Source organism: Lepisosteus oculatus, chromosome 1 (assembly GCF_040954835.1).
Source record: "Lepisosteus oculatus isolate fLepOcu1 chromosome 1, fLepOcu1.hap2, whole genome shotgun sequence".
Lineage (NCBI taxonomy): Eukaryota > Metazoa > Chordata > Actinopteri > Semionotiformes > Lepisosteidae > Lepisosteus > Lepisosteus oculatus.
Window position 1 is genome coordinate 76,584,983 of NC_090696.1, and position 22,569 is coordinate 76,607,551.

General features: G+C 43.4%; 2 protein-coding genes across 4 annotated transcripts in view; both read left to right on the forward strand.

Moving 5' to 3' along the window:
- Window positions 1-376: 376 nt before the first annotated feature.
- On the forward strand, window positions 377-9,423 carry fgl1 (fibrinogen-like 1). The gene is given in 9 exon segments (XM_069193390.1): window positions 377-532; window positions 1,138-1,458; window positions 3,160-3,325; window positions 4,662-4,821; window positions 5,045-5,142; window positions 6,654-6,742; window positions 8,271-8,344; window positions 8,346-8,450; window positions 9,020-9,423. Coding segments are annotated over 8 exon segments (912 nt in total). The 5' UTR covers window positions 377-532; window positions 1,138-1,398; the 3' UTR covers window positions 9,180-9,423.
- Window positions 9,424-14,263: 4,840 nt separating this feature from the next.
- Window positions 14,264-22,569, forward strand: part of LOC102684121 (microtubule associated scaffold protein 1) — a 71,460-nt gene continuing 63,154 nt past the window's right edge. The window contains exon 1 of one of the 3 annotated variants that reach the window (XM_015345670.2): window positions 14,264-14,326. The gene's annotated coding sequence lies outside the window, so the exon portion shown is untranslated. Of the gene's footprint in view, window positions 14,327-14,454; window positions 14,474-22,120; window positions 22,235-22,569 lie in introns of those variants that run through there. The other 2 variants (XM_015345671.2, XM_015345668.2) reach the window with 2 other exon arrangements.

Below are 22,569 nucleotides of genomic sequence, written 5' to 3' on the forward strand. Positions count from 1 at the left end.
CACCCCACCTCGGACTATCGCCGCGGCGACCTCCTTGCGTAAAAGTCTAATTTAGGCTATTTTTCTTTCCTCTTTGGCTTTCACCCCGGCGTTATCCGTTTCTCGTTATGCTAATCGAGAGGGTGGTACCTAAAAAACAAAACAAAAAAATGACCAAGGGACGATACAACAGCTCCCCTGCTTAGCGCCCCTCTCCCTGATTTATCGACATATTTAATTTTGCATGGAGATTTTTTCCCCCAGCCTTGACAAATTTCACAATATTGTAAATCTGGACTTGTTTTTGTACGCCCTGCACCCCAGAGACTTTGTTTCGGGCAGGCGGGACGCAGTAGGAGTTGAAAGCCCGTTGAACGGACACGCACAGGGCTCACGGAAGGTCGCTGGCCTTGGAACAAGTCCATCACAGAGGTCACAAGCACACAGGAGACACTTATGTGATCCCTATTGACCAGCACAGCCTCCTGGTGCCGGAGTCCAGAGTGTCTTTCTTGTGATTGCGTAGTGTGACGTTTTTTAAACATGACTTGCAGTAAGAGTGCTGAAGCCAGAAAAGATCTCCAGTCGATCTACTTGTTGAAGTGTTTTAACGTCTTTCGGGTGTTTTCTTTAATTCTCCTTTAACAAACAGTTGTTCTGCAATACCTATACTTGCTTGACCGAGACTTGAATTCAGAAAGAAGTGTGCTTCACCCTGGTTGGTAGTGGCTTGTTCTGCTGCATTCTTGAAGTGGTGCTTTTACTGTCAGCCCTGTGACAGAGCTGTGCTGTATCTACCTGGAGCTCTTCAGGGGCAGTGAGTGTCTTAGCAGTGTCCCTCAAAACAGCGAATAGGATGTCTTTGGATGTCATGGGATGTAGGGTCAAGAAAAGGCTAGCTTGAATATATATGGTTCAATAACAACCTAGTGTTTCCTCAAGGCTGTGGCTTAATTTAACCATAAAAAAACAGTGACACAACATGCTACTGTGTAAAGATTTATTTTCCTAAGTAACATACTGTATATTGTTTACTGGAGTAGACTGTGTACGCTACACAGTAACTTCAGTTCATAGCAACATTTTCTGAGAGCTTTTCGGGAGTAGAGTTGTACACTATTTTCATGTTACACTTGTGTTTTGCTTGATTTCCTAAAGAGTGGCAGTGCGATGGTGTTTATCCCGACAGTCCCAGCATTCCTCCCCCCTGACTCACCCTCGTATCCACACTGCTGGAGTGGGGGGGTCGGAGCGTTCTGGACTCGGGGGAGAAGCCCAGCTGTTCTCCAGCCAGAGAGAAGAGCCGGGCAGCTGCAGAGAGGAACATCTCGTCTTCAAAGCAGCTCCAGCAAGACAGTTTCGTGAAACCACCACGACCGAGAATTGCAGAATTTCAAGAAGAACTGGAAGGGGGCAGAAATGAAAATATTTTGGCCCTTTGCGTTGGGAATGGTTTTCTTTGGGAATTTATGTGTGTCGGTAAGTAACAGACATTAAAAAGTATAAATTATCCTCCAGACTATCATCAGTAGTCAGTTTTTTTTCATTTTCAGAGATTTTGGGTACATAAACCTCGGATTTGGCTTTGTCTAAGTCTGTTTTTTTTTGAATATTTTTTTACTTTATATTTTATGCTTGCCATTCAGTTTTTAAACAGACTTTGTACCTGCTTGTTCCCTTCAATATTGTGTCTGAATGTAGTTCTGTCCAAGAGCATCTTAGGAAATGAGCTCTCTATTCATAATGCCATAAAGATCTCTTACATTTTACCACAACCTTTTCATCTGCTCTTTTATTTTCGTTTTTCATTTACTTAATTATATAGTTGCTGAAAAGTTAGAAGACCGTGTTTCACCTTCAGCGCTCCCTTCAAAACCCTTTTCCATGCATACTCTCGGTGTCCTGTCATGACTTGCTCTTGGACTGTCTTACAATAACGTATATAAGTAATAATAGGTCATATGTGCCATTCCATAGACACAGGTGTGTACAATATTGCTTAGGTCAAAATACCCAGTGTTCCCAACGTGCGTTTGGATGGTGGTTTTAGTACAGGGTTATTTTAAACGCTTCACAATAAGGAAACTGCGTGCAATGACCGACAGTAGCCACCAGGTGGAGCGCTTTTGAAACCTTGTGTTCCCAGCGGGCAGAGGGCCCTCACTGAGCCCATCCACAGGCTTCCGGTTTCCCGGGGCAGGTCGCTTGCTGTGGAATAAAAGAAGCGTCTCACGGAGAAAAAAAAAAAAGTTACATAAAAGAAGGCTGTTACGCGCAAACAATAACATGTGGTTAGCACAGGCAGTCACACAAGCCGAAACCGAAGCAGGAAAAGGTTTCTGCTTGCACAAAATGTTCTAATAAATCACACACTTTTTACCCATTTCCCTTTGCATTGGAACACATTACAGTGTAGCTGAAGTCTGTTTTAAAAGTGACTAATATTTATTTTATTATTATGATCGGTGTCGCCGTGCTCGCCGTTATTTGTAGCGCTAGCAGGGCGAGACTTTTGATTCTGGGCATGTTTGTGCTGTCGCCGCGGGTCCACAACTTCAAAATACAATCGCAGTTCAGTAATAAGTTCAAGTTTAATTGTCATTATACTCATCTACAGGTATATGGTGTAACGAAATGCTATTTAGCCAGCTCTCACACGATAAGTAGTACAAAAAAACAACAATACAATTGTATAAGAAAAGAAAGAGACAACAGGCAGTGTGCAAAACGACATCAGATGTGCAAAAACATGCATCAACAGATCGAAATAAAAGGATAGAAAATGATGGGGAGTGAGCCTTTTGACATGTGAGGTAGAGGTAGATTTCAATGTGTGTTTGAGTTTTTGGTAAGAAAGAAGGCACTGTGAGTTCAGGTCATAGGTGAGAGAGGCTGGGAGTTTAACAGTTTGATAGTGCGGGGGTATAAACTGTCTCTGAGTCTGGTAGTCCGGGCCCAAATGCTCCGGTACCGTTTTCCACACGGTAGAGGGTCATACAGTCTGTAGCTGGGGTGTGTGGGGTCTTTGATGATGCTTAGATCAGTTAAGTAATAAGTCTCGCCTCATAAATACTCCGACCCTCCCCCTCCCAGCGCTGGCGCCTCGCAATGGCCGGGGGGGGAGAGGCCGGGTTTCAGCCGGTGCTGTCTGTCCTGTCTCTTCCCTCGCTGCGCCCCCAGGCTCCCGAGGACTGCCCCGGCCAGCGGCGGAGGCTGAGAGCCCAGGTGCGGGCCCTGGAGCAGCGGATCGGGCAGCAGCAGCTGCAGGTGGAGCAGCTCCGCGGCCAGCGGCAGCACAGGGCGGCCGAGCAGAGCCCGAACCCAGCGGGACAGGCGGGCTTCGCAGGTCTGGGGCTCGGCTCCTCCACGCCGCGGCGGGGAGCAGAGATATCCGCCATCCGCTACCCGGATCTCAGTATCGTTCTTCTGGAGAAAACCAGAACACTCCTGTCTGTTTTAGACAGATAAGGGCGCAACCACTGGAAAGACGTGGCTGCGTGTTGTTGTTTTGTCTTAATAATAATAATTATAATTATAATTATAATAATTGCTTACACTTATATAGCGCTTTTCTGGACACTCCACTCAGAGCGCTTTACAGGTAATGGGGACTCCCCTCCACCACCACTAATGGTGGTTTTGTTTGATTTTGCGCTGTTCTCCAAGAAACTGGTGTGATTCTCGCGTCAGCTTAGCTGGAGTAGTCGCCACCGCACTTCAGGAAAGGTCTAATCACCGAATAATGGCATATTAGGTGTGGTTTCCATGTTAGGAAATAACTGAAGTGCTGAAATTGGAATTATTTAATCACTCAGAAGATCTGCTCTACTGAACAAAAAGATCTTATTCCATCTTTGTAAACATCAGTACGGATATGACTGCGTATGCGTACGAATTATAAATGCATCTTTTTGATATTGTTTTGTATAATAGAAGTTATCGTCACCTGCGATAACTTACGAGTTGTCAAGGCATGGTTTAAATCGATATTTTCACATGTCTGGCCGCATTTAGCCTGTGGTTTTAGTAAGCACAGACATGTGTGCGAATCTTCGCACCTGAAGATGCGTGTATTGAAACAGTGTTAGGTTTGATCATTTTTAAAAATATGCCTTTTCATCTTATTCGAAGAATTAGCCGCCTATTACACCACTATGGCTATCTAGGTTAAAATGTAATTACCAGTGGCTGTAAATTAATTCAGTCGCCTGATTTTCTGATATGTGTGAAACATTCATTATACGTTATATTTATTTTTAAAGGTGATTAATTAGCCGCTTTAACAGATCTGATATGCCATAAACCGTCTCTTAACAATTGCACGCACCTGCACATAACAAACCTTTTCAGTCCGACAATGTTCTGCGTGTGCTGTTTTGTAAAATTCTTCAATGTCCCAGCAATAGGGGCTCCTTTACTCTACGCCTCCTGTATCCCTTAATTATTATAGCTTGTAATAAACCAATGAAGGTGGGTAGCTGCGTCAGCATGCGTAGGCTGCAAAGGAACAAGTATTAGGTTTATTCCATGCTGAAAAAAAGAAGAGAACACAACGTTTCGGCCGTGGAGCCTTCTTCAGGTGTCGGGAGCCTTCTTCAGGTGTTCACGACTTCATAAACCAATGAAAAAACAATAATTTTTTTTTTAAAATTAAATGTGTTTTATTTAAAACCCGTGCTCAGACTGTGCCCAGGTCTTCAACGCCGGGAACAGGAGGAGTGGGTTCTACCGGATTAAACCCCTTCGGTCTCCGTCCGACTTCCTGGTCTACTGCGACATGAGCGAGGGAGGCGGCTGGGCTGTGGTCCAGAGACGCACCGACGGCAGCGAGTCCTTCAACAGGTTGGGAACACCCTGAGCTTGAGCTACCCTTCGCCATCAAACTGTGCTTGGGACCTCCCCGCTCCTCAACACAAACACGCACATCTCACACCAGGGCGAGAGGATCGCGATTACAAAAGAGCGGAAAATAAGAAATAGTCTTTTCGATGTTGTTTTCCACATACTGTAGGCAGACAGATTTAAGATTGATTCCGGGTTTTGTGCTGGCTGTGTTTTAACCTAGACCCTGGAAAGACTATAAAGAAGGCTTTGGAAACACGCTTTCTGCAGATGGAGAATTCTGGTTAGGAAACGACAAACTGCATTCCTTAACCTCCCAAGGTGAGTGCAAGGTAAATTATTATACACAGCAGTTCATTTCAATAATTCCTAAGAAGACGTTCTAACAGTGCATCGTTTTTAATCGATAGAGCGCTGAGGTAACATTAAAGTTACCCCGTTAATCTACAGTAACCACAGGTGCACACCTAATTCACCCCTTCGGTTCTGTTAGTAAACGATTTCCTTAGCTGGATTTGCAACATCTGGGGATTAAAGATTGTCGATGTCTGTCATCAGACATGCTAATTATTTCCTGCGACCATACAGGTCATTAATATTGGTTTCAACTAAAAGTCTTTTAACAGTTTTTCCCAGTTGTTAAGGAAAATTTTTAGAATTTAAAAGAAAATTCCATTACAATTATTAAAGCTTATAAAAAAAGATAACTTTATATGATTGTTACACGAATACAAAACTGCACTTTCTGAGAGAATGGGCCCTACTTGTTGGTAACTTGTTGTTCTGAGAATTTGACCCCTCTTGTTTCAAAGAGGATATGTGTCCTGGAGATTGTCTGTGTGTGTCTTCAACATCAAGAACAAAAGAGCAAAATTTAGCAACTACTGTGTGTGACCACAGGTCCCATCTCCAGCCTGTGCTATGAGGGTAGATTCCAGTTCGCCGTGATTCTAACCGGGGAAGAAGTGAGTGTCCGATCAGGGTGGGATGCGGGCAGAGTTATACATTAAAGACAAGACCAGTTTCATAACTTGCTCTTTTGCTTTCAGAACAGCTTGCGCACGAGTTGCTTGGGAGTGGAACCTCTAGTCTCACACCGTCTCTCCGCGATTTCGCAGTGTTTCTCTCTCGGGCGATCATTGTCCCAGTGCTGGTTAAGACCACGTGTAAATGTTCATCTGGGCCAAAGGTGACTCTGGCCTGGTTCCCTGCATGTCTCCTGCTGCCGGATGACGTCGCGTGTTGTGAAAGGCCAGGCGTTTTGTAGAGTGGGTGCCTTCTTCACCCCAGCAGCTGCCCGGGGCGCAGATCTGAACGAGCTTATTCCTCCTCCGTCTGACATCAACCCACATGCCTCCACTGCAAGACGCAGATTCACACTGATGCCAAGCTAAAACGAGACACATCGTTGTTCATAACCTCCTATTCTTGCCTGTGAATGTGCTTCCACCCAGTGGACTCTTCGGCCCTCTGGTTTGGGTTCTCTGCTCTTTCTGGGCTGACATTGTTGATGCCCTTGAGGATATTGAGCGCTGGTATTGTCCCCACAGGGGATGAGGTTTCAGCTACCGGAGCAATGCACTCGATTATTGGACCTGCTTGGGTTCTTTGAAACTGTGATATAGTACGTGTTTGTTTTTTTTCTGCCACAATAAGAAGTTCATTGTGCTTACAGTTGTCTTGTCCACACTGCCTGTCCGAACACTGTGTCCTATTCCCACCTGAAGGAAAAGCGTGCCATGATATGAGTATGCAGGTTCTGTTTTTTACATTCCCTCAGCTTCTTTTTTAAATGCACAGCAGTAAGACACCATCGCGTGCTTGTCTCCTAGGAAACTACAATCTGAGAATTAACATGATCGACTTTGAAGGTGACCAGAGGTTTGCCATCTATAGGAATTTTAAAGTCGGAGATGAACAGGTATGGAAAATGATACTTCTCTACTATTTAACCTCATTATAGATCAAAAAGATCATTTCTGGAGCAGGGAGAAACTGGAGCAGGGAGATGATTGGAATAGGTTGGTAGCTAAAACCCAGTAGGATTCAGCAGAGAGTGAAAATTTAGGACAAATGCTGAAACAAAGGGTTCACAGCACTAATGGCTTTTCTATCAGTGAGCCTAGTTATGTATTTATTGTAGTGTAGTAAGATGACAAAGTGAAAAATGCTTGCTCACAGGACAGACACTTTACAAACACGAACCCTGTTGTATGGCTATTTAATATCTTGGGGGGGGGGGATCTTGAAAACGCTACATACAGTATATTCCTGGAAAAATATGTAATGTTCTGTATGGGAAGACAAAATATTTTAAGTTGCAAACATACAGAATATCTGTCACATGCCAGAAAGTTATTATAGGAGTGAGGGACAATGTCTGCTTTTCATGTAATGGGATACCAGAGACGTGGGAGGTGTCTCTCATGAAGGACTCTTCCGTTTTGTTTTGTCTTTGGTTCAAACATCTGTTAGTCCTGCTAGAAAGCTGCTGTGGCCACTACAGCAAGGGACAGTGGTCAGGGCTCTGGACCAGAGGGCTGTGGGTCCAGTTTCAGCTGGGCAGTGGCTGTTGTTCCCCAGAGCAAGGCCCTTCATTCATGTCGCTCCAGTAGAGGCTGTGTTTTCAATAAATAAGGATATGTTCTCAGTGGCTTATCTAGGTAAACCCAGAATAAATGAGCACAGGAGGAGAAAAGCCTTACAGGTTTGCGTACTGCCCACAATCAGCTCTTCAAATCAGGATGACTTCTCAGAGTCAGCTCTTCAACTCCCAGGTCACTCCATCGCTGAGAGCAGGGCTGGAAAAGCATGGATGAAACATCTGCACTCTGACTGCGGGAGAAAGTGACACACGAAGCAGAGCAACTCTGCAAACAGATGACAGGCAGTTGTGATAAGACCTGTCATGGTGCGATGAAGTACATCAGGGTTTTTCTTTCCCCTTGTATGTGGCTCTGCGTTCGGAGGGTATTACATACAATTTTTATACAGTATGAAGATTTCCCAGTACAGTAAAGTAGCACCACTGGTTTTAGTCAATGACTTTTAACCAGGTGATATTTCTAAACACAGTTCCACCTCTCAATCAGCTTCTACCACCTGAACAACAGCAACGGATGCGTTTGTTTCATGAAAGTGACATTGTGTGTATTAAATGCTATTTGACATGCTCGGACTGGGAAAAGGCACCTAGGTTACTGAGATGGCTCAGCACCCTGTTCGTGTTCATGCTTCAGAAACCAATAACCTGAAGTACGGTGAGGAAAGGGATCACAGGATATTTATATCCAGACACCAGCATGTCCCGTGCAGTGGCGAACAGCGGTGTTCCGAAGCTGTCGGTCCGCTGTCGCCGATAAGCCTCAGCACGATTTTGTTGCCATAAAGCGAGTCGTCCAGAATTGTGCTCTGCGAAGCTTGTTGGTTGTGCGCGGCTGTTCCCTCAGAGCTTGTACCGGCTCAGTTTCGGGGAATACTCCGGGACGGCGGGGGACTCGCTGTCGGGCAGGTACCACCCCGAGGTGGGCGGGTCACAACGGGATGAACTTCAGCACCTACGACAGGGACAACGACCGCTACGAGGGCAGCTGCGCTCAGGAGGACACGGCTGGCTGGTGGTTCAACAGGTATTTGGCACTGTGCAGTAGACGGCAGCTGTGGGAGTTCTGTTGCATGACTGCTTATTGTCACTAAGTACATAAAGCAAATACTAATATGATCAAAGTTAAACTGGGAATGCAGTATCCCGCTTCAGGCATGAGTACACGGAATACAGTTCAGCAATTACATAACCAGGAAACCCCAAGATCACCCGCGGTGAAGACGGAGAATGGCTTTCGATATTTTTTTTTCACGCAGCTACAGTATATAATGAAACTATGGCTGATATTATTGTTCCATTTTAAACCTTGCTGCCTTCGAAGTTAGTTTCAATTAAAGTGTTGGATATGTATTTATTGGATATATTCCTCTAACATGCATGGTAAGCAACATTCTGTTAAGGATGTTTTGATGTTTTAGATTTGGTGGTGTTTTTGTGGAATACAACATTGACCCAGTTGTATGGTTTAGGATTTAAAAGAAAAACGTTTTTGTTTTTTTTAATCTACTATTAGGTTTGTTACGCTTGCGCGTACCAGTAACTGTGGGCTTGACCAGCCTTTTACTGACGTGCTGTTCCACATGTTTCCTCCAGATGTCACTCTGTCAACCTGAATGGCCACTACTACAAGGGGCCCTACACTGCAGTCTCCGACAACGGGATTATCTGGTACACATGGCATGGATGGTGGTACTCTATCAGATCTGTTGTAATGAAGATCAGGCCTGCTGAGTTTGAACCCAATGAGGTGTAAATATGTAGAAAATACAACTTCCTAAAGCCAGCTGCAAGCCAATACAGTATTATTTTAAACGTCTTAAAAGTATTTTGCAGCCTTATTTCTTCCTGTGCTTCCTAGATTTTAGGGCAGTGTTATTTAAAGCCCTTTCATCGGTAGTACAGTATACTAATGTTTTCTAAGGTGTTTTGCTCTATTTGATTATCCTGGTTATATTTAGCAATTTTTTGTACATTTCTAATAAAGCTTAAAGCATTCATAGATGCCTGATTGAATCATTTTTTTTTAACAAGCATAACATCTGAGATAATGAGATAATATCCATCTGTCATTAAAAGACACTTAAGAGCACAAGAAAAAGAGAGGAGGACTTCTTTTTGGTAGTTAGTAGCTCCAAGGTTCACAGTCAGCCCTTTCTTGAAAGAAGCCAGGGTACTGACTTCAACAAAATGACTGGGAAATTTGTTCCAGAATCCCGCAGATCTCTGTGTGAATAAATGCCCCCTAATTATTATTCCTGGTAAGGTTTCTGAATTTTTGCTTTTGTAAAAAGCAGAAAATATCAGGTTACCGTAATTCTCATTCTTTACATTCAGTGTAAGAACTGTAGGTATTAGTAGGCAGAGGATTTCAAATGAAACAGTTTGTACCAAATTAGAGAGAGAATTTGGAATCTGCTGGTCTTCTAGGCGGAGCTCTTTTAATCCTGTTGCAGTCTGTGCACAATCTTTCTACAGATCTAAACATGACTGTGATCTCCAGAAAAATCCTGTAGCTGCAGGACATAATCTTCACTTCAGCATTCTTCAACCCTTAATTTCACACATTCAGGGGAAAAACTGTTAGCCCACCACCTCAGATTTAACCCTGGTGATTTGTTTTACCGTAGCTTCAGGAATTCTCCCAAGTGCACTTCAGAATACCAAGCCCAACCACCTCAAAGTCAAACACAAAACACCAAGCAAGTGGCTGTAAACACTGAAGGAAAACCATTCTTGTCCCTAAGGAAATTACAGCTGAGCTGAGACAGTATGCACTGTAAGGGAATTTTCAGCTGTGAATCTGAAAACTTTTTTTTTCTTGTCTAAAACAAAAATCTAATTTAAATCATAAATATTTTAGTCTTCCTTGTAATGGTTGTAATGAATGGATGTGTCTCTGGTCCTGGAGGATCGCAGACTGAGTGCTCCAGTATCTGTATTGATCTAATTGATCAGTTTTGGCAAGTGTAGGTTAAGTTGTCTTATTATGAAATAATATTCAGGGTTGATGACCGAAAAGGCAGTGGTCCAACACCGTGTGTGAAGGGCCAGCACGTCTGTAGGTTTTCTGGGTCTCTTTATTGCAGGAGCACCTGACAGCCTTGGAGAACTTGGTTAACTGGTTCCATTAGCAAGCTGACAATATTCACTTATAAGACAATCACATCGCTACACTGGGGCATGATCTTGTCCCAGGATAAGCACTGTTGGGCTTATTCAGTGCTGGGATTGTAGAGTTATATGGAAAACCAGTTTACTGCTGTAGATAGTGCTGGTGGACCAGTTTCTCTTGACACTTTGAGTTTAGCAATAACTGTTTTGTTGCTTTTTCTTTATTTGGAAAGATCTTGAAAAGTATCTTTGATCTTCTACTCAAAAGAAAACCTTTCTTCCAGCTGGGGAAAATTGCATCTCATGTTAAAAAAAATATGTAAAATGATTGTCACTGTTTGCCTTGAACAAGACACAGATTGTCCATAGCTGGGGTTCTTTCAGTCCTTGAGCCCTGTTTGGCGGAATAATCCGCCAGGAACTTCGATATCCTCGGATTCTCCTGCAACAGGAGGCCAGGACATCTGGCGTAAGGCAGTGGAACTCGGCGTCACTCTCTGAAGAGGTAAGGGGCAGTTTGAGCTGGGAAGCTCCTGTGAGGCCGTGAACACAGCCCAGGAGAGACAGCTGTGCCTGCGGCCCCTGCTCTGGACAAAGCACAGAAGATGACACGGGCCAGTCTGGTGCAAACTGAAATCTAACTTTGTGCCTAGGCTGAGCTAAGATCCCACTATAATGAGCACAATCAAAATCATTACAAAACAAAATAAGAAGGAGTATCAAAAATTGCATTCGATTTTTGCACAAAACCATGGGTTGAGTTAGCATTAATTGGTTGAGTCTAGCATTCTATGAACAGAATAACTTTATATGCCTATTTTGCACACTGTCCACGACGTATTACTATAGTCTATATCAATTCACTGTGAAATTCATTCATGTTTGTTTCTCAACATTACCTAAATCACTCAACATAGTTAGAAATCTCCTATAACAAGGCAGTGAGATACAGAATTTGCACCATGCGTTGTGTCTTGATTTATGATTCTGGTGAATTTGAAACATAAGAAACAGAATTGCATTTTGTGATGACAGAGCCACTCCACATGAAGCTCTCAGTATTGTGTTGCACCCAGTTCTACCTTTGATACTGTATAAAAGATCACCAGGCTCTGAACGCTGCCCTCTACCTTCCTTTACTCCAGACACCACTGTATAACATGAGCCTCATGTCATGACCCTGTATAACAGACCCTCACTGAGGGTCGGACCCTCAGTCCTAAAAATAAAGAGTCTTACCACAAACTTCTCTAAAAGGTTGTGTGTATTTCAACAGGGAGGACAACATTTTTCTTCATATTCCAAGAATAGCACAGTATACCATGTCCAGTATTATCATTCATACTGACAGTTCCCTGTACGGGAACAAAAAAATCTGTATAATGGAAAATTCGATTCTCAGCATAAGAGGGGAAGCATCACAGATTCAACTCTTATTTGCCATCAATGACATTTAAACAGCACGGTTTTCTTTATCACAGTAAAGGCTTTTACCTGACAGGTTGTAAACATGTATTTGCTAAGCTTCCTAAATTTCATCTATCTATCCAATTTCTAACTGCTTTCATAGGGCAGCCAAAACCCATCCTAGCGAGGCAGGGTCCACCCTGCCCCCTTCATCGCTGCCCTGTGTTCCCCACACTGTTTTATACCTACAGTACAGAACATGGCCTGCAGCAGCACTCCTCAGCTTCCTAGCTGCTTGTACAGTACTTGTGCCGTTCAAAGGGTAACGTTTGCAACAGATTATTTTTTTGTTTGTTAATTGCCGCCAGGACTAGTTCAGGCATGCACTGGTTATCCATCGCAGACATACAGATAAGAAGTCATCTTTTTTTTATATATGGTGCATGGACTACCAGTCCAGCGCAAGGTCCTGTGTACTTAGAAACCGCTTTAAGGAGAAAACAAATCAACTCATAAATGGTCAGCTCTCTATCTCAAAGACGGCATTTTTAATTTTTTCAGGGCAAACAGTTACGCCTGCTTCATTTTACTCATGTTCACTTTCCAAAAACATTGCCCTGCCCGTTAGCAGACCATGAGAGAGGACACCAGAGTTGATTCTGGACATCACTTGAAACGCTCGAAAAGACCAAAAAGTCTCTAAAATGCTTTCTGGTATGAAAGAGGGAATCATTTTCTTGAAACACCTCCATATTTTCATATTTTAAAAACAAATCTCATTTACAGCTCCAATAGTATTTTTATATATAATGTTTATACATTGAAGCAGTAAAAGACAAACTCAATGAAAACAAACTAACCTGCTGCTGTGGCTGTTGAAGTCTTATTTGCTTTTAGCTGAGATGATAGGAAACATTTTTGACTTGGTCCAGAAAGGAAAGATATCTATATCAGTACGTGCCCTTTTTTAATTGTTTTTCGTAAACGGATAACCTGACTCCGCAGTCAGATATCCTGGTCTGATGTAATCTTTTCCATTTCCTTATCTGAAAATATTAGACCATCCTGGGTCTAATATTACACACACGCGTGGCGTAATATCCAAGCTCATGTCTTGTGTGATGTTGCTTCTGCTCATTCTGAACCTCTATACCAAAAAAAAAATAACAATACGTTTTGCCATGTCTTATGTGTTTGGAAACCTTTCATTTAATATTCCTCAGTGCATCGGTAGAATTGAGTTTTATCGGCAATAAGGGCGAGCACAACTATTTTTAAGATCTGAATTGATATTTCGTTAAAAGCAAGATCTCGGGTCCCTCAGTGCGCTGTCAATCGCAGGTTACGGCGCTAGGGGACTGCTCAGCTGATCTGTGCAGGATTCTCACTTTGCCCGAGAATGCGAGCACATTGAGCTGATGTGTGCTCCAACTTTCTCCCCCTTTACAATTCAAGTAGCTTCAACAGCAGATGAAAGACTTCCATTGTGCTCGAATGTATTCCGTTCTTTGTCGTTCCCGCTCCACACACAAAAGCAACCGTAGGATGTAGGAGGGAGAAAATGCCGTTTCTTTAGAAATTCCTTGCGACGCTGTCTGTCTCTGGAGGGGCAGAAGCGCGCATGTATTGAAGCACATGTCTCGGTATATATATATAAAAAACATTTTATCTGACAAGGGGGCCGTACTTCCCGACGAAGTTTTTTTTTTGTTCGGTATTTCCTAGTACAGCAATTCATCCATCAGATGTGATGGCTTTTATCGTAAAGTACTGGTGTGAGCTTGTAATATGGTGTTTTTTTTTCTTAATTTACGTCTTGAGTGGGAAAAATAAAATATGTTTGTCCCAGGCACGAACGGTGCATCATTTAAGCGATTCATAGTTGTAATACAACGAATTTTGTTCCAGAAATCAGAAGTACAATGCAAATACAGCTAATCTATCTTTAAACCAAGAAGGTATCGACGGCTTAGAAAGCAGCTTATTTAAAAGGCTAGGGAATCAAAGGTTTAAGGAGACATGATCTTTCAGAGGTACAAATCTTTTTTTTTTTACATCTTTCACAGTTCAGCATCAAGTATATCTAAAAGGAAAGACAACGCACAGGCTCGGTTCATATCGAATGTACACAATGTACACATCGACACATTTCCCTCTCGCACACACACGAGTGGTCGCGTTTGATGAAGGGTTTTTTTTTTTGCGCTCTTCCCGTGTGAGAACTCCACAGGTGATTTCTCCGCCAACTGCAGGCTCCAGGTCGGTCCAATTAAAAACTCGGGGAGCGCACCGCCGGCAGGCTACGTCACCGAGCTCGCACAGGTGAGGCAGGGAGGCCGGCGGTCCGGCAGGTGTGCGGGGACGAGGTGCTTTCTGTGGGAAGTAAGTACTGTAGCTTGCGCTCAGGTGTCACAAGTAGCGGAGGAGTTGTGCACTTCAGCAAGTCGGCTTTCGTGTCTAGGTGATAGTTTAGCTGCAGTGCGAACTGAAAGACTGGTGTTCGTTTACCACAACGAGATATCGATATCGGTAATTCGCTACAGACGTTTACACCGGCTTTATTTTTAAAAATATTTTGAGTTTTGAGAGCGTGACCACATGTCGTTTTCTTTACCTGTCGTGTTAAATAAATACTGTCGTTCATTTGAGAGATAGGTGATACTACGTTGCGTTGAAACGCCAATATGGAACAATAACGAGAATTCTTGTTTTTTGTTGTTAATACAACAAGTATTCGCATGCAACGCGTATAATTATATGCCTTTGTTGTTAAAAATCCAAAGGTGGGGGAAATATCGGAACACTCTGATCGTTCCTGAACAGTTCACTGAATATATTGTAAATTTACCAATAAGTCGCCGAGTTAGAACGCAGGGGATTTTAATTGTGCACAAACGATTAAATCAGCCTAAACGTAAAAAAGTTAAATAATTATTCCAAATGTCTAACGTGTTCATGAGATTTGTAGTAGTTTTTGCCCGTGTGCGACTCCTACACGTTATGCGGCTCTCCGTGTTTTTTTTCCTCCGATTGGAAATATCCAGAGTCGCTGGTCTGTATCTCGTATAGTTCCCTTTTACAGCAAGACAGATTGCGACATTAAAGACGTTCTTACCCCTTATTACCTCTTCAATTGCCGCTTTCAAACCGAAGTACCGAAGCATTGGAATTTACTAAATCCGGTGCGCAATTAAATCGGTATTAAATAGCAGGTAGGCCCACACGAAACCCGATTCTTCGACCAAGTCAAGTTCATCCGGACCTCGGCAATGCACGTTGATGATAAAGGCTGTGGGCATCAGTAAGTCCTACAGTACTTTTGTATGAGCTTGTTTGCAGTCTGCGCACTTTTGTTTTTTACTCAGATGGCTAAAAATAGCAACAGCTGCAACTCAATACAAAGTCTGAAGCAGGACCCTTGCGTCGCTAATAGTCATTAGAGGGATTTCAGGAAATGTGCGGTATAACCTCACAATGATTACCAAAGGTTAGATTCACATCTGTGAAAGGCTATTTTGGGTAGTACCATATCAAGCTGCATTTCAGAGGAATTACTTCCTTCTAAGTATATGTAGCCGATGTTCGTTGGAAGTGTAAAAAAAACATAATGAGTTTGTGTACAAGGAGTTTTCACAGATCAGCAGAGAGCAGCTCAACACTGATCGTCTGTACCGGGAAAATCGTTTTCAGATCTTGTAGCAGTAATGGAGGACAAGTGCACACCTGCCCTGGAAACGGCGAATGTTTTGTCTGCTTTTTGATTCAGGTGGTAATTGCTGTTTATTCGACGTTAATTGGCCGTTAGACTTCAACTGAAACATGTGAGAATACGTTTCTGGGGATGGAATTCTGCTTTCTCTGCCTTTAAAAGACGAGGCATCGAGACTGAAGATTTCTGGAGTTGTCTCATGATCAATCTCACCTGTTCAGGACATTGCCACTGCCTGCAGATTTCAGTCTGACCTCTGACCCCGGGGTCCATCTAATTTTTTAGATTGCTTTGAATTTGATGTACAGTACGTACCTGCCTGGCTGGCTTGTAATGCTTATGAACAAGTAATAGGTTTATTCCATGCTGGAAAGAGAAGAAAGAAAACACAACGTTTTGGCCGTGGAGCCTTCTTCAGGTGTGAGAAAGACAGGGCAGTAGGCAAAGGTAAAGTAGCGGGAGAACAAAGGCTGGGAGAGAGGAGGAGCGAGAGGCGGGAGCAGGGGACAGAAAGAGGCCAATCAGGAGGTGTGAAGTCAGGAGAGGTGTAGAGAGGTGTGAAATTAAACCTGCAATGAATAGAGAGAATTTAGAAGAAAAGTTGTTGTTAAGAGAATAGGGAAGGTGTGGTCCTAGCTTTTTAATCCTAGAATTTTAATTTTGGTGGTCTTTCTGATGTATGAGTTCGGAAAACCGTCTTTGAGAACACAGACGGAGAGATTAGTGTGATCATGGCCATCTATCCACCTGAACTGTTGGAATGCTTATGTTTGAGTTTAAGCTGAATTCAGTATGAGGATACTTGTGAAAGCTTTGACTGTTGCCTGTTCCATTTCATGTACTTTGACTGTTTCAGACTTCTTTGATGCTCTGTGAAGAGCAAGTGTTGCAAACGTTATCCGAGGAGCTGCTGTCTCATGACCCTGCATGAATCTTGTGGACGAAGGTGTAGATTGTACATCCCGCGAAAAGAATGCAGAGCGGCGTGGTGGACGCTAAATACATCTCGACACCCGTCATTCAGATGGGATTGCCTCAATCGTTCAAGATCCCGGGGCCTAGAGTAGGTGGTGTTAACTCTGGTGCCCAACATAAATTCACTCTGAACATTTTTTAAAGCTTCCTCTTAAACAAGTTTGTAAAGTTCTATCTAACATCCCCAGGTGATTTGTGTGGTGTTACCAGGTGTGTAAAACGCTTCAGGTAGGAGCTCCCCTCTGATACAGTATGTAAAGCCCTTTGGGATGAAAAGTGCTATAATAATGTAATTATTATCATGTACTCACGCCCCGCGATTCTCAGAGTTTGAGCTTTTGATTCTTATTAACCTTAAGTTGTCACAATATGATCAAGTACGCAGGTCTTTTCGGTTAAAGATCTTAACCAGGGTCTTCCTCCTGTATTTGATTGGCCTGCGTGTGTATACAGTAAATGTTTTGTTTCACATCTGTGGACCAGCAGAAGCTCTTACAATGGTGAGCACAGTCGCAGTCGGAGACCGCCTGCAGTGTCTTTTGAAATGGTATTTGGTGAGCTTTTAAGACCTCGGATCACTGTAAATTTTAACTTTTAAATCAAAACCTTTTCAATTTAATAATAGTTTGGGGTGTCTGTACTGTCCACTTTGGGTTGTTGTCAGTGTATATTTTTACTGTATACTAACAGGGTGCTGCTGGAAGTGGTGTTTGAAAACTTGTTTATTTTAAATGCAACAGTGTTACTAAACGTTTCCATTCTACAACAGATAGCATCAGAGGTGTCTGGAAAGAGGCAGGGTGTTTCGTCTGGACAGTGAGAGGTACTCCACGGGAAAAGATACTGGCTTTTGGCTGTACAGTGTTCCTGAAGGTTAATCCTAGCTTTAGGGCACATAAAGCACAGTGCATCCTTTGTGTCTTCTACAATAAAGTCTCAAAGGCCATTCACAGAAAATGTAATTAATTTCAAGTCTTTTGAAGAGTTATAACTGGGATTCTGTTACCATTTTATGAAAGATATTTGTGGTTTTCCTATGTTTGACTTGTTCTTCAAGGTTAACAGGTAGTTTTGCGCGGCTGGATGTGTTGTTCTCCCGAGACCTTGGGTCTGCTTGGAAAAAAATGGTTCTACCTTGTAGTTTTGTGATTCTATTTTTATGAATTTTAAGTCTTTAAAAAATTATTTGGCTCGTACTGCTCATTGTTCTTGGCATGATTCACAAGTGGAGGTTTGTCGCAGTTCAGACTCTGTCAAGGGCTTTGTGAGGAAATGAAATGGTGGGTTTCACCACTTTTACTGCATCTGGTTAAGTGAGTTTTTGTAAGAGCGTGCAGCAGTAGATAAAATAGACCATTCTGGTTATTCCGAGTAAAAGCTTCCTTTTGAGGAAAGCTGTGTGGTTTGGATATGTTTGTGTCGGGGAATTGCGGAAGATCTGGGAGCAGCAGGCTGACGTGGGGCTTTTCCTGGGGCGAGTTGGAAGGGGGCGTACAGCTCCCCCGTCTGTCCCCATCGGCATCTGTGGGAGCGAGGTGGGGGAGATGCGATGCTGATCCTGGCTCTAAAAAAAAGAAAAACCTCCTGATTTCCAGCACGTTAATGCTTGCCCAGTTGGAAAGCCAGCGTTCTGTTGAAAATGAGGTGTCTGAGGTGTGGCTGTGAGCACGGGTGGCGTTTTCAGTAAGCACGGCTTTGGTGGGTTTGCACAGGTCTGCGGCGGCATTTGTTGACTCGGTTTTCCTTTCCTTAATTTTTCTTGGCGGCGCAGTGGTTATGCTGGAATGCTGGGTGTAATTAAACAGTAAAGATGTTCTGTAATGGGAAGAAAAGTGCAGTTGAGCTGAGGAGGTTTGTTCCTTTACTGCCGTGTGGGTGAGAGAGAGAGGAGGAGGAGGAGGAGGAAGAGGAGGAAGCATCTCTGCTGGAACAATAGCAGAAGTTTCAGGGACGTGTGACCGCAGATCAGAGCGCTCTCCATGCTGAAAGGCCACTGTGGCCTTTAACACTGCTCACACCATGGCATTGCACTTAAGCAGGTTTGTACCTATCTCAGTTTTCTACTTTTTTTAAACAATTAGTAGTTTGCACGGTTCTTACATAGGTTATGCCTGTACTATAGACAACAATTCAAGATTGTAGATTTCTTTTCAGTGTATTTAGGGTATTGATGTGTGACCAAGCGAAATATGGATCTCCCTCTCTTGCTTTTGAGCATGTACTATGCTCTTTACCCATAACTCTTTGCCAGTTTTTATTGCTCATCAAGTTGACTAAGAGGCATTCATTCATGCCAGACCTTGTATATTCTTCTCTGCTTAAATATTTACCAAGCAGTAGGAAAATGGCAACAAGCCAAATACGGCTGTCAGGATTTGCAAAAACTGCTTTAGATGATGCCATCTCAAGCTGGTGTTGTGCTGTCCGGGGTGTGGTCCTGTCCTGTTGTCCTGTGATGGACTGGTGTCCTGTCCAGGGTGTGGTCCTGTCCTGTTCTCCTGTGATGGACTGTTGTCCTGGATGGCTGTGCTGCTCTTAAGGATCAGAGTTGTTGAAATTGAGTAGCCATTTGAAAGTAGACAGTACATTGGTGTAAATGGCATTTATTGTTCCCATGGAGCTACTGCCCTCCATGTGTGTGTATATATATATATCCCGCTCTGCAGAACCTGAGCAAATGGAGGTTAAGCCCTTGTGATGAGAAAGACCTATTCCCTCTTCCTCTGCTTTTGAAGGAGCCCAAGCCATTCTGCTAGTCAACCTGATTTCAACTGGGCAGGTGCGATTATAAATTCTCCCATCTAGTAAAAGATTATTTTCTTCTGAAGTCATACTACTCTTTGGCCCTCGGTTCTATTTGTAGCTGACTCGGTGTGACGTCCCAAAGGGCTATCTGATATGTGTGTGTCAGGCGTAATGTGCAGACCGGGTGCTGGTATTGAGAGATGGGCAGCTCATGGGATAAGCGAGACCTCGTAAGAAAGCTGATCTGGAGACAAATTAGGTACAACAGATAAGCTGGGTTCATGCAGACGAATTATTTCTGTGCCCTGTTGCATTACTGTTTGATTCCTCAGACCCTAAGAAGAGTAACTCGGTAAAAGATGCATTTCTTCAGTGTCCATTCATGAGAAACTCTGAATGAAAACCTAACCCCTAAAGGAATTTGTTTTATCTATATCTAGTAGCACACTAGAAGTTTCATCTTCAAGCTTGAGTTTTGTGCTTGCATTTAACAGGTGACAAAATACTTCTTTGCCACAGATCAAGGTGCAGGGTTCAGTTTTTGCTGCCATATAGCTTTGTCTCTCCAGGTGCTTCAGAACATTTTTCGGTATAAAGATGATGAATGTAGGGATGACAAATGAGAAATCCAGAATCAAAAAAGTACGTTTTCAACTAAACCCCTTTGTGCTTGTTTTTCGTCACACCTACAATATGAATAAATCTCGCACCAGTATTAAGAGTTTTATCTTTTCTGTTTTCTAAAGGAATTATTTTACACTAACCTTGTGAAGAGCAGATTTATTTTTACCAGAACCCAGTATGCACTTTCACACCTGACAATGTTTGAAAAGGTCTGCAAGGATAACGTTTCAGCCGACCCCGGCTCGTATTTCAAACTTCTCCCACAGGCTGACATGAAGCAGTTACTTTGTGCTACTGTGCCTTGTGTTCCTGACACATTGCCGCAGACGGTCCTCTGCTGAGCTGTGCTGTCACTGTGGTGGCAGGAATCGGAAACCATCGTTCTTTGCCTCGGACATCAGTTGCCCTGTTCGTCGCCTGGCAGTGGAGACTGCTGACTTTCCTTCCCCTGTGCTGGAAACACAGAGGTGTGGGGTTTCTGCAAACATCCACAACAAAAGGCTAGAGAGCTTTGAGTTTAAAGGCATGCTGGACATACTGCACAGCTGTAACTGGCATTGTATCACTCAAGGAAGAATCGGCCATCTTCAGGAAGAATTTTACAGTGTATTTAATGGGCAGAACCAATTTTATTTTAAACTGGTAGATTTAAAAAAGTCAGATTATTAGAAGGCACTATCAGTCATTTTTATTGTACTTTGTGTTTTAAAGTGAAACATTATTTATATGTGGAAAATGTGTCTGTTAGGGCTGGGTCATATGGAGCCGTGTTCAGTTTTCAAGTTAGTGGCACGTACGTGTGGAAAATGTGTAATAGTTATATGGTGACTTGGCTTGTATTTTTTGTGAGTCTCGCCATTATTCATCTTGTTTTGAGGTGAAGGAAAGAGTGCAAAAAATTTATTCTGCGTGGTACGTTTTTGGACCTGGATGTTCCACTGTGGAGAAGCTCAAAACCCAAAGGTTATGTTAGGAAAGTGTAAGATGCCAAATAGACAAGTATACAGTCTCTGCTGCTGAGGATCCGTCATTGTCAGAAGACATCTGCTATGTTTTACAGTGAGACCATTGTTTCCATGGTAATGCAGCTGTAAAAGTTCTCATTTCCAATGAGAATCTAAAGAAACGTTTCACATGTAACCACAGCAGTTTATGAGATTCTGAGGTTTTATTGAGAAAACATTATATAGGTAAATTCATGCTGGTGTCATGGGAGAGGGGTGACGGTGAAAGCCACAAGACTAGGTAGTGTGTGTGGCCACCACGGGAAGCCATACATCTGTGAGGCTTGCTGGGCTCTGGGCTGTAGATGGTGTCCCAGTCCTCTCCTGGAGCCTAGACCAGCATGTGGCCGTTCGCTAGGGTGAGCCACACCCCACCCCGGCTTGTGGGATTTGGGTCTGGCGGTTGGGGCCGTTGCCCTCGTGCTGCTTGTGTATCGTGTGCTGTCATGGCAGGATGAGCTCCCAGGGAGGGTAGCCAGTCAGGTCCCGGGGACCTGATCCGTGTGGTGCCACGCGGTCAGGCTCCGGGTTCTGCCGGGGACTCGGCGCTCCTGACCCGACCATGAAAGCTGCCAACGCCACCATCGCCTGTAGATCGGGTCTTATGCACAAAGAGTAACCTCTGTAATTCTGCGTCACACACGCCGATATCCTTCAGTATTGTCAGCATGAAACTGTAAGTCCTCAGGAAAGAGGAAAGGAGCCCCTGACTGGCTGTTCCACCTGAGGACTTGCTCCAACATATCGTAGGAAGGAGATGTTTACTTGATGAACAAGGAGTTTGATTTTTTCCTTTCTTTATTTTTCCACCAGGCCTGTCACTGAGTTTCTGCTGGTAAAATCGCCTCGACGCCTGGGCCCAATCGGCACGCGCTCATTATCAATCTCCCTCCTCCTTATGGAAGGGTCGTCCGGTTGCTCAGAGAGAGTGATGTCATATATATGCTGGAGTGTATATATGGGATGATGTCTAATTCTCCTCTCTCATCACCAGGCGTCAAGGTGGTTAAGGACAGCCCTTGATTTCAATCACCACGGTTTCTAACGGGCTCTCTTCATCTCACTATTTCTTCAAACTCCTTTTCGTTCCTTTCCTGACCGCCCCTCTGATTTATTTGTTTCTGCCTGTAAAGATTCAGGTTTTGCATCGACATCCTGTGGTTTGACTCTCGACCTCTTGGACGATCAGCCTGAGGAGGATACAAGGAATCGGATCCTCACCCTCCCTGAAAAGTAGGGAATTTTGGATGTGTTTGTTCCTTTATTAAAATATCCAGTTCTTCTTTTCCTTAATAGGGAAGTTTTAATAAGAGTTTCTTCATCTTATTTCATTGTCCCGTGTGTTTGACAAGCACGTGAATGCGTACTAAAAATCTGTGAAACTCCTTCTGTGGCATGTCCATAGTGTGATAGTTTTATAGGATTGAGAAAACATCTTTTCAAAGTGTTCCTTGATAGGTGATCTACTGCAGATGGAGTATGAACTGTACATTAAGGAATGGGGTTATTTAATTAACGCCAATTAAGGAAACACCAGTGCTGTAGTGTCGAGTTGCTCGGCTTTGTGA